Raw genomic sequence first — 19,114 nt, 5'->3', positions numbered from 1 at the left:
CTCTTTTTGCGTAATCATAAATGAACTCTTCCTGTTGTGTGGTTAGATGGAGCTGATACATCACGCTGGTTAGAGATGGCCTTTCTGACCTTTGTTTGGCTTCACTCTTCCTGCTTTAACAATCATCACCTGACCCACCACACTTTGCTTTGTCTGCGTCTCGAACTAGTGAATTACCGCAAAGAGATGAAATTTCCTGCGTGCGGACCTCATTATACACAGGCTAGCATTGTTTTTAGCAAGCAGTGTGAGGGTAATTTATTTTTCTAATGGGACGTGTTTATTTTTGACTAATGGCACTTAGCTGAGCTAAGCGTGTCTCAGTGTGTCTGTCGTCGGCGTGGTGAGGTAAGCGTGCAAGCTGCTTTGAGCACACTGGACTTCCTGTTACATTTGGAACAAGAATTTTCTAGAGGGTGTGGGTGCCACAGTGTTGTCAAACCAATAAGAGCAGATTCTTTTATGATAGACGAATGTGTGTGTGTGTGTTTTTTAAGTTGTTTCTTTACAGCTTGATAGCGAAAAAGAGGAAAAATGTGATATCTATGATGTTAATAATATTACCTACTCCATACGTGCATAACTGGATTTTTCATTGTCATACATACAACACTTAGAGGGATCCATAGCAGGACACACATTTAATATTTAACTGATAACTAACTGAAATACTGCAGATTTTGACAAACAGGGCTTGCACATAAGCACTGTTTACATGCTCAAGCAATTCGCCAGATGTGTGGAAAGAAGAAAAAATAGGCAGAATTTAAAAATAAATAATCGAAAAACTGAATGGTACTAGATCTGTCAGTTTTTATTTTATAATGAAGTACAAGCCAAAAAAATTCCTTTGAAATTAATGTCAAAAGTACATACTAGTACGTCTGTATGCCCCTCTTTGACAGTTAGCTCTTCACCTTGTCTGCCGATGGTCCGTATTTGGAACACCAGAAAACTTTTCAGGATGCAATATGATTCAATGAAAATCATATGAAAAAGTTCTATTGGAATATAATTGTGGTTTTAAGGTGCCTGGAGGTTTATTGGTAAAGGTGCTGGTCAGTTAATTGGAGGGTTTCTTTCAGCTTTTCTTGTCCACAGTGTGCTTCAGAAAGACACTTCTTTGATGGCTCTGAATGAGCAGATCTGCATTCTTCTCAAGCTGTTAGTGGTATGGCGTGTAAGTGCTTGCTAATATAACATCATTAAAAGTATTTATATTTTTTCTAATTTGTCTTTGGCCTCCTATATGTCTATATTCTTCCTCTTTTAAGTTTTTTCCCCTCTTCTTAACACTCCCCTTCATTTGATCTTCTATATTTCCAGAACCATAAAGAAAGCACAACTTCTTGTTCCCTGTCTCATTTTTTTTCCTGTGCCATTCTCCCTTTTTCTCACAGTGTGATAATCTAAAACCTCTACAAGGAAAGCACTGCTCATTTCCAAGTCACATTACTTCCCTACACACACACAGTCCTCCTCCCGGTGTCTCGTGTTTGTTTGTGCACGTGGGGAAAGGCGCAGTTCTAATTGAGGGGCAAAGCCACTTCAGATGCAGCGGGTGCCTCTCTCCCAGTGGGGGGAGCTCAGATCTGCCTCTGGGGAACACAATTAACGCCTTTTTATTGTTTACTAATGAATTACACACAGAGGGAGCAGGCGTGCGCGTGTGAATTAGAGTGAAAAATAAAGAGTTAGTTGTGAAGCAAAAAACATGCAATTTTGGGCATGTGTGTATGTTTGTTAGCTGACTTCTGAGTACCTTTTACATTACTTGTGATGATAACTTGATATTAATTAGAGTATTACTCTGTCACGCTTCATTTAGTACTTCGGGGAGCGCAGCTTTTTTAAAGATGCTTTCCCCCCCTCCCTTGTTGTTCTGCATTTATTTAAAGCGAAACTCAAACCATGCGTGACTCTGAGGAGAAAACTGCTTTCATTCTCTCTGCTAAAACTTGGAAACACGCTTCACCCCTCTGGCCTCAATCCAATCATTGTTGTTGTTATTAGGAAATAGTTGTTTTCACTTTACTGGTTAATGTTGTAAGAATTGCTTGGGAGTTTCAGCCCTTACAGAGAACGCGTACAGTAGCAGCAGTAGTGTGATTCAGTGTTTCATTACCCCTTGAGGAACTGTTGGAAGTGTGTGTGTGTTTGTGTGTGCGTGTGTGCGCATTTAGGATGCATGGACTTGCACATGCCTTACGGCCAATGTAAACAAAGGCTAATGTAATTACGGAGTGGGCGTTGTAATAAACTGTAACTAAGATGATTGCGTAGCACACAATGATCAGGATAGTTAAGCAGTGATGTGTTATTGCGTTATGTGGCTGGTTGTAGCAGGACTGATTACTTTGTCATAATTGTGCCTTTAAACTGGGTTCAAAACCTGAATGTGAAGCTGCTGAAAAAGGACGAGAAATTAGACAAATTATGGTATAATCCCTTTTTTGTGAAGGTAGGTAGAGTGTTTGTCTGTGTGTGTGTGTGTATACATACATTTTTGTGTGAATGAAGGCCTCAAGTGTTTTTCCTCTTCTTATAATAGCGCTTCATAATTTTGACTGTCAAGCAGTGCCAGTCAGTACGTGTGATCCGCCATGTCAGCACACATCCATGTTGCATTACGTATGTCTCAGTGTCAGTCATGCCTTGATGTGTGTACCATCTAGGATACAGCACCCTGACATCACTACATTAAAGGGGGTCATTATATTTCCCCGACTGCCACCGAAAAGTGACGTTTTTACAAAGTGACAAGTTTACAGTTTGATAAATCAGATTTTTTGTGTTGTGCGTGGGGAGTCATGAGATGGAAGGATGGGAGGAAGAGCTGGGTTGTCTGTTGGAGGAGGAGGTGGAGGGAGGAAGCGCTGCCTGTCAGCGACGCCCTGGCCCTGTCGTCTAAATGATGCTCCCAGGCAGCGGATTCAGATCCCATCCCCATTAGCATTTAATTTCTCTCTAATCCTACACACAGTCTCTGCCGCTGCATGGTAACAAGGGCCGCTTTGCCACGGCAGCGCCAAAACACCTCTGAGAGCAATCTGCATCGCGCTTCGCCTTTTATAGCTCGTGCCCTGTCGTAGCCATCATTCTTGCTTGACAATTAAGACCCTCAAATCTAATAGCAGTGATATTGGAATTGCAGCAAGACCCTTTTGAGGCCATGTCATGGGGAAAAAAAAAAGAAAAGGGATGTGCTTCCCAATACAGCTGTCAAAGCACAAGGCCCTCGCCCGTTCATGCCCGCTAAATGTTTCTGATGCACACACACACACACGCACACGCACACACACACAATAGGAAGGGGGAATATGTTGAGTCTTTGGCAGTGATCTTTGTAAAATGTGCTCTCCGTGCCCTCTTATCCAACTCTCCAAAGACTTGTTACAGCAGCTTTTGTTTTCTCTCCTACCCTCTCTCTCTTTCTTTGTCTCTAAATTTCTCTTCATCTTTTACTCATTGATTCTCCCTGGTGTGTCAGAGATGCTGCTTTCTGTTTTATTTCATTTCATTCTTTTTTATTTTTTTTCTCCACTAGCAGCATTTTTATAGATGACGAGGCCTAGTAGCTTGGTGAAGTTGTCCCTTGGTGCTCTATGAGGACAGTTTACGGGAACATTCACTCTAATGGTTGCAGTTAAAGATTATCGTGGGTAAAATATTTTGTTGGCCTAAGGGACACAGCAGTTTTCGAGCTAAATTACATAGATGACATTTTGTAAGTGTGGCTGCCGTTGGTCCTGTCGCAAACTGTGCTTTGTCATGTGTCAGGCAGCAGGGTGCCAAAGTGAAAGGTGGATCATCTTTTTTTCTTTTTTCTTCTTTATAAAAAAAATTACATTTGGAAGCTTTTGTGTCAACAAGTGCTAAAAATGCCCTCAAGCACACTCAGTCTACCAGCTAATCTGTAGCTGGCCTTTACCAATAAACCATTTAAAATAACAAAATCCAACAATTAAAATATCATGTTGCTGTCTGATTTTTTTCATTTCAATATCTCTTTGTCTGTCACTCTTCTGCAGACTCCAGCAGAGCAGGCTAAGGTTCGAATGCATTTGGTCCTGCAGGCTGCGGGTAAGTGGATAATATTAATGTGGCTCAGAAATGTTGCGCCCTCATGTCGGGAATCTGTGGAAGTATGTAAAAATACTTTGCAGTGCTGCACATCTGTAGTCTGACAGTACAGTACAGTAATTTCTATGCAGAAGTGGGTATTTTCTGTCACTGTAACTCATCAGTCTAGGGATGTCAGTATAGGTCGGTCGGTCCACTGTCAGTCTCCCTTTTATTAATTGAAAGACAAATAACCCTTTGATAGTACTTAAGGTTAAACACTAAAGCAGTGGATTTACAAATTATTTACAGTAATGTGTTCAGAAAAACAACGCAACATTCTTTTTTGTTGCTGTTGTTATTTTTATTTTAAAGTGATTATTGATCATTTCTTGAGATTACCACTGACTCTTCCCTGTAGGAGTCCTAGAGACCAGTTAGCAACCATCTGGTAACCATCCGTCACCCAGTGAGAAAAAAAATGTGTGTTCCCCAACTTGGTTGCTGGCAGTTGCTAGTTGAAAATGATTGTGAAGAGGTATATGTTCTTGAAAGCTAGATTGCACTGGTTGCAGATTGTCACATTCGACCATAGATTGCATGGAAGATGCAGACTTGTCTGCAAAGACTCGAAGTCAAGCATTTGCCTTCAAAATAAAAGTTTAACATGTCTTGACCGGAGCAGTGTGGCACAGTTGTAAGGCGAGTGTTCTCTGTTTCTGGTTTGTGTCACAGTTTTTGTAGTTTTTCAACTGCTCCACAAGTAGTTGGCAACAGTTTGCAGACAAGTTGTTGTCTTCCATGCAAACACTGGCACTTGTGGCAATCTGCTAGCGACAAAAACAATCACAAGAATGATTTGGGTGAAATAAAAACTTTTCATCTCATTTCACTCAGCAATAGGCAGCAGTAGCAGAATCCACCAACCACTACACAGTTTTCCCTCACAACTGGTGGTTGCTCAGTGATTGCTCGGTGGTTGCCAACTTGTCTCTCGGTTTGCGTGAGTGGGACCTGATGAAACCTGTGCACTGTAAAATTATTATTTGTGCCAATTCATTTAAATGAAATAGTGTGGCACCCTTTTTGATGTAGCTACATATTAAAGTCACAGCTGAGTGTTTTGATTGGTTAAATGTGCTACTTTCCCATGTTGGCCAAGTCGATTGCAGTGCCTTCAGTGGGTGAAATTCTAGTTACTGTAATAGTTGTGCTAGTACTTATAGGTAGCCACTGGGCGGCTTCACCAATGTTTAGCATTCTCAAAAATTGGAATTGGTCAAGAAAGTAGCTAACTATGTCTTTGCAATGCACTCATACGGTCTGTCCACCTTACTAACCCAGCAAATTAGCACTAGGTGATAGCGTCGGAGCCACCCTCACTTCCAAATTTGGCCATTTGCAGCTCCCAAAGAAAACTATAATTGACTAAAATGCCAAACTCAAGGCTTCGAGACAGTAGTCAAGAAACCAACAGGTGACCACTTTTACATGCAGTGATAAATATGTTAAATTAAAAAAATAAAAAGATTTTAAACACGTTTTCCAGCTGGACTGCTAAACCTTTTGGGATTAAGCCACAGTCTCTTGTCTCTCTCCACTGTGAACCTGAATGGGTTTCATGGTTGTTTTCCTCTGCACAGAGTCAAAGCAACCCTCCCCACATACATTACAACTACCTCTCACACACACAGACAAATACACACACACACACACACACACTCTCCACTTTGAGTGCTTCTGGGCCCATATTCACTGCAGCTTAATTTCAAACACTCCTCCCAGTACATAAGTCATAGATGTCACCATGTACACGGTGTATATATTCCAGTGTGTATTCGAGGGGTAGAGTTGCGAGCCAGATGTGACAGGCAGAGATTGACTGTGGAGAAAGATGTCTTCATGTTTACAGTCATACACACACACACACACACACACACACCACACACACACACACACACACACACACACACTCACACTCACACTCACACAGCACTTCAGAACAGGGCTCTAATTTCACCACAGGAAATATATGAAAGAACGAAGCATCTATACATCATCTATAAAGCACCCGCCAGCCACATACTTAGCTCACTTAAGACTTGTTCACCCTCGCCGTAGGCCACAGAACAACACTGCCATCCCTTGATGTGATTTCACTCAGTTGAACTTTAACTTTCGGAGCCATATCTTACATACTCCATCATATGTTAAATTGGCATAGTTTACATGTGAGGATTGGTGATTTTTAACATTTATTTTGTTAAAGAATGGGAACTAGTTTAGAAATATTTGAGTTCTCTCTTTTTCTTATGCGTATTCTTGTATAGGCCCAGCTCGTTGCACTGCCACCTCAAGGCTAATGTTGTACTAATGGCGGTGAAGCATCATAAAATTGAGCATGTGGCTTTGAGTGCATTGGGTCACACTGGTGCAGACACAGGCTCAGGGCCAGACGCAGGACTAAAGGAGAGGGTTTAATGCGCTGGACATGTCTCTGCTTTTCCTCTCTTTCCTGGAGGCTTCCAGAAGAACAGTTTTATGGCTCAGTCAGAAACTGTCTCCACCATAGAGCCGAGCCTGGCCTGTATCAGGTCTTCGGGTGATCATGTCACTCATAAAGACCCATAATAAAATACAAATAGGCAAACGGTTTTAAATTGATGAAATGCTTTATATTTAATACTTTTATAATTGTTTTTATTTCAGATTTATTTTCAGCTTTTTGCCCTCAGTTTTAGTCATGTGCCCTTGGTAATTTCATCACATTTGTATAATTACAATTATTAGGGATGTCTTTTTTTTTTTTTTTTTAGTTTTACTTCTAAAATCCTCTGAACTTGCAGCTGCTAAGTCTCTTGCTGCCAAATCTTCTTAATTCATCTGGCTCATATCTCTCCTTGCTCTCCCCATTTTTGCTTCTCTTCTCTCCGTCTATCTGTCCGCTCATTCTGCCTCACCGTCTTTGTTCCAGCGTTGTTAGCGGGTAGAGGGAGATAGGGATGGAAGGCGAGAAGGAAGCAGCAGATGTTGGGAGGTTGTGTGAATGTTAATGTCCTGACGTAGCCGTGGAGCTTAAGCTTCCTCCTCCTCCTTCTCTCCGTTCCTCTCTGAGCGCCCGCCAGGCTTTCTCTCTCGGGGTCTCCTGACATCCTTAAAGCCCGCGGCTCTCCTCTCCTCTCCTCATCTCTGCTCTCCTTCACCTCTTTTTCTCCATCCCCTCCCTCCCCTCCCTCCTTTTGTCCGTCTATGGACTCTCTCTAGTCAGTAGAGAGCAGATCATCCCATGGCTAAAGCGGCTCAGGCCTTTGTGTTGGGGGGCTCTGTGGACCTGTAATGAGCCCCCTCGGCTGGCCCGCTGGCCTGCTTAGCGCTCACTAGGGGCTTTGAGAGTGTGTGTGTGTGTGTGTGTGTGTGTGTGTGTGTGGAGCGGGATGAGGAGGGCAACACTGGCCCCCAATGAAAGAGCTGGATGGATATGTTTATGGGTCACTTCCTGCTTGGCCTACATATCAGACACGCACACACCTACACACACACTCACAGAGTACACCCCGTATTTCCATACCAAACTTGCTTATCATAATTTAATCAATAATAAGGTACTGATCAAAATTTCAATATTTATATATGTAATAATTCTTATGCACATAGAATTTATACAACAACAACAACAATCTTTATTTATAGAGCACATTTAAAAGCCTTGGGCATACCAAAGTGCTTTACATAAAACAATAAAAGGTTCTATAGTAAATGTTGCATCATAGCAGGATGCAGACATTTTATTTATTACATTCTGAATGTGATTCATCGTTCCAAAATATATAAAGAGAAACCTTTTCTGTATCTTGTTTATGATATACGCCATTTAAAGCATTTTTTTTTTTCATTATTATTGTTATTATATATTATTATATAGTGCTTGCTTTTCCCTAGTGTGGATTATCAAAAAATGTATGAGACAGAAAACGGAAAAACTTTTTGGAAGGCTGTCATTTCTGGAAGTTCATCTGGATTTATTTGGGCAGTGTACAATTTACATAGAGGCCAAAGTAACACTGTGTGACACCCTCCATATGTTTGATTCATTTGGATTTCAGCACAACTTATTTCTCTCCCCTGATTCATAAGTACGTCTCTTGAGCGACATACTGAGTCGTCATAAATCACACATAAATAAGAAGTATAGGAGCCTTGTTGTTTTCAAAGCTGACAAACACAAAAGAAACCACTTTATTCGATCCATACATACCTCCATTCAGACACACAGCAACCATGACACCCTTACTATATCTAATACTCTTGTTCCTTTCAGCCACTTGCTTGGTTCTTGGCTCTTTTCATAGCAGTGTCCATTTCCACTCAAATGAACATAAGTACTGTGCTCAGCAGCGGGCCTCTCCTTATCCACATGTCAATAGGGAGTGTTTGCAGAACACCCACTTAGGACCTGAGGGCCAAGGGTCATCAAAACCTCCTTCTTCCCTCCATTTGAACCTTTGACAGCAGCAAAACAAACAATCCTTAAGATCTCATCAGAGGCTTGAACTTGGAAGGGCTTCACTGGTCTGAATTAACTTCTTCTGTCAGTTTAACACCTAGCTGAAAAACCGAGCATTGTTTCAGTTTTCATCTTAAGCTATGGAGTTATAATGAAAATATATAACTCCATAGCTTAAGTTATAATGAAAACACCTAACACTTAACATTAATAATGAATAATAAGACATATGTATTTGAATGTCTGGCCAATGTACTTTTTGATTGTAAGCAGTGTTCGTGCACATGTGTCATATTGAAATACAAAAGGCTCAAATTTGCAGCTGTTTTGTATCGATGCCTCTTTTTTAAAAAATACAGCTTTGATTAGGAAAAAAAAGCTCCAACTTTCATCAGTAATAGTGCGTCAAGTAAACTTGACTGGACTGTTCATCACCAGTCGGGTCAAGTTTAAATGTAGTCCAGATTCTTCATACTAATTATTCTGAAACTTATTGCCTTTTTATGAAATTATGTTACATTCCAAGTCAAGTAGCATTATTTTTAACAAGGACAAATCTTGATTTATTGAGTCAGTAAGAGTAACTGATAAATTCACTGTTGATATCTGTTCATGTCAGTTGAAATCCCGTGTTTACGTTTGCTTTTAATGGCGTTCTGTAAAAACTAAAATGAAATTAAGAGGCGAGACGGAGAACAAGTCCTGTTGAAGTCTCAGAGACCAGTCGTTCAGCGTTACATGTTTAATTCAGTTTTAATAAATATCACTACCGCTGCTACCAGGGTACGAAGGTGCACATTTATTTATTTTTATCAGCTTGTCTGTTGAAGTGTCTCAGTCTCTTCTGTTTGGGTTTGCGTGTCTTTTACTGAAGACGCAAAGCGTTGCGTGATCAGCGAAGCTTAGCAGCATCATACGATAGGACTAATTCATCCAGAGTAAATACAGGGTATTAGGCTTCTTGGTCACAGCAGGGTTCCCAAAAACACACACACCCTTTTTCTTGAGCTTTCTCCTTCTTTCCTCCGTCTTCCTTGTGCGTCTAGGTCCTGCTGTCCCTCCCACCCCCTCCTGCCCACCCCCTTAGGCCCTGACAGATGTGTGCTGAACAGACCACATACATGGAGGGTGTCACCTTACCCCCTCTGGAACTAAAGGGCTAATGCGCCACATTTAGGAGGCTGCCGCCCTTTGTTCTGATAGAATAAGAGGTGACGGGGACTGGGCGATGGAGGCGAGACCCAGTCCTTTTTTTTTGTTTTTTTTGTTTTGTTTTTTGTTGCCTCACTCAAATACATACCTTTTCTTTATAAACTTGGTCTTTCTTCGTTTTTTATTATCTCTACTGTTATTGCCATCTACTTAGATTGAGCAATCTGCACGCGATTGCAGCACAGGATTTGTTAGGCGGCGAATTGTAGTTATCGCATTATCCATCTTCATCACCTTGCTGTCACTCCAGTTGTGGCAACACTCTTTGTATGACATGACTGAAATGATTGTCACAAACACAAGTGATGACCTTCATTTCAAAGGGGATTTTCTCTGTAAAAACACAAGGGAATTACCCTGTAATAACTCCTAACTACACGTTCCCCTTCGCTCGCATTCAGTCTAAATGTATGCCCGTTTACTATTACTAGGGTGCTCTGCAATCAGAATCAGGGAATCTCTTGGTTTAAAACATTATAAGCAATTATACATAATGGTTTGATTTAAAGACAACACTCTATGCTTTTTGTAATTTACTCTCTTGTTATAACAGTCATGTTTTGCTTTCCTAATTTAACAATAAAAGTTTGGTCAAAGAATAGCTTCTTAAGTGATATTTGCTCATGTTTTAAAAGCCTTACTATAACATTGTATTCGTTTAGTGGAATTACAGAGAGTGTAGTTTGATATACAGTTTGGTTTCCTGTTAGTGTGATCATAAAGCTAGAAAGGTAACAACATTGCTTCCAGCGTATTCAAATAAAGGAAACAATTACACAACTGCAGCAGAAATCTCCTTTGCATCTCTGCAGGAATGCATCTCCTGTTGTCCTCTGAGAGGATAATGGGACAAGAGTGTCCTGTAATTTAGTCTCCGTAACCATTGATCAGCTGGATTTATGTGCCATTACCTCACTGTTCCAGTCAACACTCGTAATTATGTCTCTGAGGCAGAGGGAGCGAGAGAGAGAGTGAGTATGGGGCCTGCACTTATACAAGACCCCGATACCTGAATAAGATTTTTAACAAACAGCCCCTAACACACACTGATAACCATGTGATCGGTGGAAGGGTTTGTCAAGCTCACTTTAAAAACTATACCATATAGTGAGCATCCACAAAACCCCCTCGAAAGAAGTACACATTTTAAGGGTGTGTGTGAATTTTAAAAAGAACTGGATGTGCGTTCATCTATACTTACGAGTAATCTCTATTTTCAATAGGAAGTCTTTCAGGTCAGGCATCTGTCAGTCGTGGGGAGGGGGTATGATTGAGCAAATGACTGCACGGATACGAGGTTTATGTGCCAATTGATTTTTGGTTTGTTTTATGGGTATAATAAACGCAGGTCCAACTGCATCCTACGCTTTTTCATGTCCTGCTTTCTTGCTTTTCCTGCATTGCCATGGTACGGGAACAGTTTATCTGATTTAACATTAAAGCTACGGCAAAAATTCAACAGCAACACTGCAAAACGCGAATGCAGTCTTAACTTTGGCTAAATGATGAGTTCTCTCCACCTTTAAAGAATAAGCATTTAAGGATTTTGAGAAGAATTTGGTCCTCGTGACTGCTCCTCTACAATAAGTTTATCAACTTCTATCAACCTCACTTATTTTAACAGGAAGCTCTTCATCAATCGGTCCAGAGCTTTGTGTAACGTTTTCATCTTATTCATTGTTTTTATTGCGCTTTAATTATTATATTTTTTTAAATTAAAAGGTATACATACACTGTATTAATTGTTTATTTAAGTAAAATGTATCTGGAGCTTTTTTGATTATCGGTGCAGTCTTTAAACAGGAATCTACGCTGGTTTTTTGAGTCATTTCTTTGTCAGTTTGCACCCCTTGCTAACTGTGGACATTTTTCACAAGTTGTCAATATTTTGTTGTCAAACATTTAATCAAACAATATTTTCAACAAACCCGTCATGCAAATAACTGGTAGGTGCAGCGGTAACTAAAAATAATTGGCTACAGAGGAGATTAACTGACGAATGGATCAGCAGATAGTCACTTGTCAATTATTTTGATAACTCTGTTTATTGACGTGAAACACATGCTGGTTAAAGCTTTCAAAACATGGAGATTTGCTGCGTTTTTCTATCTTAACATCATTATATATTCAATATTTTTCGGTTTGAGGAGGGTGTGGGTTGGACAAAACATTTGAGGTTTTCTTCTTTTACTTTCTGGAATTGTACTGACTAAATAATTACTTCATTAGTTGAGAAAATATTAGGTTATTTGGATGCTGGGGTCCACAATCGCCTTTATTTATTGTCACTTATTTTAGCCTTACTTATCCTTCTCTGTGATACTGAGGGTTCAGGTTGTCGATACTACTTGTCAAATTAATGTACAGCTTTCCTTGCCCTGCCTTAGGGAGTAGTATATACTGTACCAGACAGAGCCACTTAGAGGAAGTTCTCTGATTCTTTGTGTGTGTGTGTGTGTGTGTGAGAGAGAGAAAGAGAGTAAGAGATTGAGGAAAGCTTTGTTTTTCTTCTGTGGGCAGATTTCAAACAGCATCTGGTGAGCTCTTGAAAAAGATCGTTATGAGTGTGTTCAAATCCAAACTGAATCATTATTGCACCCTCCTTCCTCCTCCTTTACTTTTTCTCCCCTCCTTGTTGTTGGTGTTTGGAGACACATGGTGATATCTTTCCCTCCTCCCTCCCGCTCTAACTCTCTCTTTCTCTCCTCTCAACATGTAGGCATTTCCATAACAGAAAAGGAATATTTTTAATTTGCTGTTTTCCATAATTTTGCAACATATGGTTTAAACGATTTTGATGCAAATGTATGTGCTAATTATTTGCAGACGAGCCTTAAACAGGCCAGCCATTGAAGTGAAATGAAAGCAAATTTGCAATCACCTTAAATTTTGCTAACCATTTACTGTTAAGTAAACTTTGCTAAGTAATTTAATTACCTTGGACCACTGGCAGGCATTCAGGGCTTTTTTTGGAAGATGGTGGAGAAGGGAGGCTGAATGCAAAGAATGCAGAGCGTGAGAGAAAGATTAGAAGGAAAGAGTAAAGACCGTGTGTAGCAGCAGTACTGCAATTCTCACCATGTGAAAGGTATTGCTGCAAAAGATTTTGTGTCTAGGGCATTTTTTTTTCTTCTTGCAAGGGAAGACGGTGGAGAGGTGAATCTTTTAGCAGGTCGTACTGTGATATCATTTGGTTTTTAGGATCACCCCATCTCCTCACTTTGTGTTTGTAAATATTTCTGCAGGCGTTTAATAGATGTAGCTGTCCAATTGGCCCTGGATTAGACATAAATAGATTGCAGCAAAGTGTTGACCTGTGCATTCCTGCTTTCGTGATTTGGAATAATTTCCACCCTGTGACACACTAGTCTTCATGTTAAGGCCGGGGCCATACAATTATGCCAGAAATGCAATCGTGTTTTGGCTGTTCCAGTAGCCGTGGTTGTTAATCATGATTGTTGGTCTCAGTGAATTTATGCAGAGTGGGATAGTGCTACTTCGGCAACGTGGCTCTACATGCGTGCTGGGTTTTTGAAAAGTACTTTACCTGCAAACCCCCTCCCCCTCTGCTATGAACTGAAGAGAAACAAACTCTGTGATGTCATTAATAACATCACCATGTTACTAAGCATTTGCCATTTGATGAATCATATATATATATATATATATATATATATATATATATATATATATATATATATATATATATATATATATATATATATATATATATAGTCAGATTTTAACACTCTCCAATTTTCACATGGAAATATTCAACCGCTTTTTTTTCTAGTCGTCATTCCAACTTTGGAATGAGCGTAATTGTTTAAATGAAGATCGGCTGTGTTGAAATTTCATGCAGGTTATTTGTGTGATCTGAATCGGCAACAAAACTGTCCAGTTGGACCGACGTGTAGCCTGTCTGTAGCCTCGGCCGGTCTCGTATCACAGGCCAGAAAAGGTTCATAGGTGAGGTGTGTTTGAAATTAAAAAACGCTCATAGGCCCGAATGTGTGTTTGTGATGTTTCGCTGCCTTCTGCCCAGTGCAAGCCGCAGCCCAACTGTGACCGTGAATACAAATAAGCAGATACAGAAAATGGCTGAATGAATGTTCGGATGGGAGGCTGAAACAACCTTGGATTCTGCACACATCCAGCTGCATTCTTTTGATAGCCGTTTTGGTAATTGAATAGATAAGGTGTATTATTTTTCCTCTGGCCTGTAATGGTATTTATCCATGTAGATTGTTTTGGTTAAATGTCCCGTTTTGGAGATACTTTAATGTTTGTATCGTCATCAAAAGTAGATTCGAAACCAGGCTGATATGATTTGTCAGTGAAAAGAAAATGGCTGAAACAGCTTACAGCATGGTTTTATGTTTAACAGTGTCATGATTAGTGGAAGGAAATATTGCTGAATTAGATTAAGAGAAGGCAGACATGTCTACAGTGGCTGTTTCCAAGACTGGGTAACAGTGCATTCGATAACTAGCACAGGTCAAAGGAACAAGCGTCAAGGGTTGTTTGATGTCACTTAAATCTAATCTAAACTGTAAGTTGGGCTCCAGTCACACATTGCTAGAGACTTGTTAGTTGTTGGCAAGTGCAGACAACTCTGTCTCCCATGATGGAAGCAAGTTTTTATTGCAACAACCTCAAGCAGACGCTCAAGGACTGGTTTAGAAATGCATATTTTCCCACAGCAACTGGCGGTTGCCAGGAGTTTGCCGACTGGTCTCTAGACATTTGTGACTGAGATCTTAGGAGAAGAAAGACATTTATTCAGGAGCTGTCTCAATATGGATGAATACATATACAGGCTAGAGGAACTAAGGTGGCTCAAGAGTTGGGTGTTCGCCTTGTAATCGGAAGGTTGCCGGTTCAAGCCCCGGCTCGGACAGTCTCGGTAGTTGTGTCCTTGGGCAAGACACTTCACCTACCGCCTACTGGTGATGTCAGTCTGCCCCAGGGCAGCTGTGGCTACAACTGTAGCTTGTCTTCACCAGTGTATGAATGTGAGAGTGAATGAATAGTGGTATTGTAAAGCGCTTTGAGGGGTCCCGAAAAGGGCTATATAAATGCAATCCATTATTATTTATCAGTGGCAAAAACTCCAGAGCTTGTTAAGCTCAAATTTAGCATCTCTTCATGCCAGCATGTAGAGCCTCAGCTGTTGTGCTACAGTCCTGCATGACTGAGTCACAGGAAATGACAAATGTAAATCCAAGCAAATGCTAGTCAAGCTTTGTGTAAATGTAACCGAATCTGCCTACCAGCGCCTCCAAAGCTCACAAACAAACAAATTATATCTCATTTAATATGTAAAAGTGTAAAAACAAGTTGTGTTTTCATGGCTGCAGGCAAGAAACTGAGTATCTACTGTACTCCCCAGAATGTGCCTCTGCTCTGTGAGAGGTTTACAAATCACGCAAGTGCATAATTATGATATTGTTGAAACGAGTGCAGCATTATACAATTACACATGGCTAATTTTACAGCTATATTTAAAGGAGGTGTCGGGTGTTGTTATGGCTAACAGTGAGTGGTTTGGAGAAAAACACCGCGTGCGGTTCTGTAGCTTTTCGCAAGCCGGCATCAACAAGCCGCAGACGTGCTGGTTGAGCTTCTTGAAGCTTTACATGATCAAGAAAAATATTGAACTTTGCTGTTAGTTTTTTCATCTTTATCAGCTTGTGTAGGGGGGTTGTTTGGGGGTACGTGTACACTCGAGTTTATGCTAAACTAGTGTTTGTGTGTGTATCGATAAATGCATGTGTCTGTGTGTCACTTTCTGGGGTTGAGCTGCTTCTGTAACAAGCTCACCCACCGATTTCAATTAGAAGCAGTAACAGAGGATTTGCTGTATATAACGCTGTCCTTTGTTATCATATGCAACCAACAGCCAAAGTTTTTTTTATTTTTCCCTTTTCTTTTTCTCTCATCAATATGTCCTCCTCTGGTAATAAATTTGAAACAGCTTCTCTCCTTTCACACCGGCGAAGCTTCACAGACACACACACACAGGAAGGCGAGGCTGGGATGGAATTGAAGTAATAAAAACCCCTTTGTTTTAGTTTGTATTGGACCATTCATCATCACTTTATTTAATACGAGGCTGTAATTGTGCCATCCCCAACCATCACTAATGGCTGTGTTCGTCTGTGTTTGCTTTGTTGATGGAAATGAATGAAATTAGGATAAACAACCGCAGAGTCGCGTGTAATCAAGCCCTGATTAATGTACCAGCGTTTCAGCGCTGTTTCTCATTCCACAACACCTGATATCTTTCCCATAAACAAATTGTGTTTGTCTAAATGAAGAAATTAAATGACGCATTTGATGAGTTTATGATTGACCCGGTCCGGCTCGTGGCTCATTACTCTCTGTCTTTGAGGCCAAGAGGTATGTAACTAATGCTCTGTCACTTCCCACACAAGGATTTATCACCATTACTGATTAATGGCAGCCAAACAGCATTTTAATAATTTTATGATTGTAGTTTCTGGCAGTCGCAGAGAAAGATCTCGAGAGAGAGGGGGGGGATAGAAAGGAAGATAGAGGGATTTGGGAGGGAGGAAAATAAGGAGTGGGGATGGAGTGTTTAGAGGAAGAGGGTCCAAAGCAGCAGAACGTGTTCATCCCCAGATTCAATGTTTTATGCAGTCGCGGGCCAAGCAGACAGAGGCATGATTATGCGCCGCACGAACATCCCCGTGAATCTTTTTCTTGTTCTTGAAAAGTATTTTCTGCATGTTTAATGAATTTCTCCCCCCTCATTATTACATTTACTTTTTTCCTCTGGAAAGCAACAAATTGGCAACAAATCGGTGTAAAACTCCTCAACAGTGAGCAACGGCTTCCCCCAGGGGACCAAAATGTGGAGGTGTATCAAGGAAAGGGGCTGATTTTACAGATCAGGAAAAGGTAGGGGGTTTAATGGCCGGCAGAGGGAGATTATGATGTAGCTCGTGGATTAATGGCCGAGGTCCTGCGGGACACACCGATAAAAAAAAAAACTTTATATAATCGACTTTGAAGATTGTCATTGGTATTTATGTTTACATCCCGGCTCAGGACCAATTAAATTATGTCAAGCTTAATGCCTACAGTTAGCTGCTGTCTGTTATTCACTTTCATTTGCTGCTCCTGTTAAATGACCCAGCTTCAGATTTTATTCTATAAAACACAAAATCTAGCTAAATCTGTTAAAATGTTGTTTACTGCATGAAAATAACTGAACATTATTTTTGTCTGTTTATCTTTTTTCTTGTAGTTTCTTCTTTCATTTTTTCTAAACTTAAAATAATTTCAAATAAATTGCAATTTTTTTTGCATTGCTTTTAATTTAGGAGGAAAACATCATTACAGGCAGTGGTGAATGTTTACTGTAAGAGCGGTTATGTTTGTGTATTTTATTTGTTTAATTTTAGATACATTTTATATTAAATCATTCTAAAAGCAAATTGTTAACGCCTGAGCACTCTTGCCATACTGCAACAACTACTGTGATGATGTACTGGACATACATATGACTAAGAAAACGAATACATGCAGATTAAAGTATTCTTGGTTTCTTTTGATTTTGCAAAACTTTAATACCTGTGAGATTTTTATTTTTTTTTGCATCATCTCCTTTTCGTGTGCATTCATCTCATATATACTCATGCAAATTGAATATCAATGTGAATTAGTAGAAAATAATGATGCAAGAAGAATCTGCTTCAGAAACATTGAATAGCCACGTTTCCGAATACTTTTATACTTTTGTATTTGGGTATTGCGTTTGAAAGTCTGTTACTTTTTCTTAGGATTGGCTTTGCTGCTCTCAAATGACCACGTATTGGCTGTGGCAGACTTGCAGCATGCTAGCTTTACCTGGCACTGTTTGTGCTGGAGCTCGCCTGTGTTTAGTCCTCCACCCAGATCTTTTTAACAGCTGTCGTTGGCTGGCTTTGCATGTTTTTCCTGATTTTACTTGCACACTTTGTCAGTTTGAGGCCTGATCTTTATTAGCATGTCGTTCTTCTCTTCTTGTTGTTTCATGGTGTTGTAGGTGCTTTACTGCCCCCTTCTTTCAACAGTAGCACTGCAGCAAGGGAAACTATTTTATAAATAACTTAATGATGTAAAATGGGAAATTCAAGACGATCACTGTTTCTCATACAATTCTTCTACTACTGACATAAAACCATCTCAAATCAAAGGTCAGCCTTGGTACTTTTTTCAGATTGTGTGTTCAAATCTAACCACAGGAGCTGAAGGGCAAATAAAGTGTGTAACCTTTGTATGTGTTGCCTGAACTTGAAAAAGATCTGATTAGCAGGAATCTAGTCACATGCTTGAAATGTGACTTTACTGTGTAAAGTATAGTGGTGCAGTCATAAGTTGGGAATCTTACATTGTGTAGCTTACTGTACTTTTCCATGGAGTTTCCACCAACAGAGATTTTCAAATTGCTCAGATGCTTAAGTGTACACTTAACCGTTTTCTCCCTGCCATTCAGCTGAATGTTATTAGCCAAAGGTCGCTGCATGTACTACCTGCTTATTTCTTCTGCTGATTTCAGATTTGTAGCTAAATGGGCAGCAACATCTTTTTAACACCCTGACTTTCTAAGTGTTAGCTACGTATTTTGACTTCATTTTGTAAGATTGATGCATCAGCATGTGCGCATGTGTTTATTCTCACGAGGCTGAGGAGTTAAATAGCACATGCCAATGTTCATACTGTACCGACTGGAGTGGTTTTGAACATCATGTGTTTTATTCCTGCCACACCAGCAACCTTCCAAAGTGAATGTTAGTTTGAATTAGATTAGTGTGGGTCATTTTTCCTCCTAACTCAGAGACACAGGAATAAATGCAGCATGGCTGATAAACATTTAGACACCTGTCGTCTCCAATCTCACGTTCCAGGCCTCAGGAACAGATGGAAGTCATGAGTTGTTTTAAACTTCTAATGGAGACCTAATTGTGTACAGATTGTGCTGCTACAACAATCCCAACTGACACACACACACTCACCTTATTAGTTCTCTCTCCTGTATCCTTTTACATGCTTCTGTCTCGCTCCTCTGTTGTCGTGTCACCCACATCTATATATAGAGGGGGTTTTTTTTGTTTTTCCTGTCTTTCTTCCTCTGACGCTCTTTTTTTAGCTACTCATCATATTTCAGCTACAGCTGCTCCTCAGGTTTTCCCTTACTGTCCCCTCATGCCACCGCCTTGTAGTCATTTGCAATCCACACGCAGACATAACAACTTGAACAGCTCTCCACTGTGTGGCCGATGACAGAGACATCCACCCACACTCGTTCAAAAAGGCATTACCGCCACA

The 19,114-nt window shown here is 40.3% G+C and overlaps 1 protein-coding gene across 2 annotated transcripts in view; it reads left to right on the top strand.

The window, feature by feature from the left end:
* rsrc1 (arginine/serine-rich coiled-coil 1) overlaps positions 1-19,114 on the top strand; it is a 121,198-nt gene that overhangs the window by 52,517 nt on the left and 49,567 nt on the right. For both annotated transcript variants that reach the window (XM_085243418.1, XM_085243419.1), the window contains exon 6: positions 4,032-4,083. In XM_085243418.1, coding sequence (XP_085099544.1) covers positions 4,032-4,083 — 52 coding nt within the window. The remainder of the gene's footprint in view (positions 1-4,031; positions 4,084-19,114) is intronic.

Source organism: Mchenga conophoros, linkage group LG14 (genome assembly GCF_057382185.1).
Source record: "Mchenga conophoros isolate Kocher_MC1m ecotype Shallow Benthic linkage group LG14, M_conophoros_male_GT1.1, whole genome shotgun sequence".
NCBI classification, from domain to species: Eukaryota; Metazoa; Chordata; class Actinopteri; order Cichliformes; family Cichlidae; genus Mchenga; species Mchenga conophoros.
Note: the sequence above shows the minus strand (reverse complement) of the source record. Positions and strands in the feature narration are given on the sequence as shown.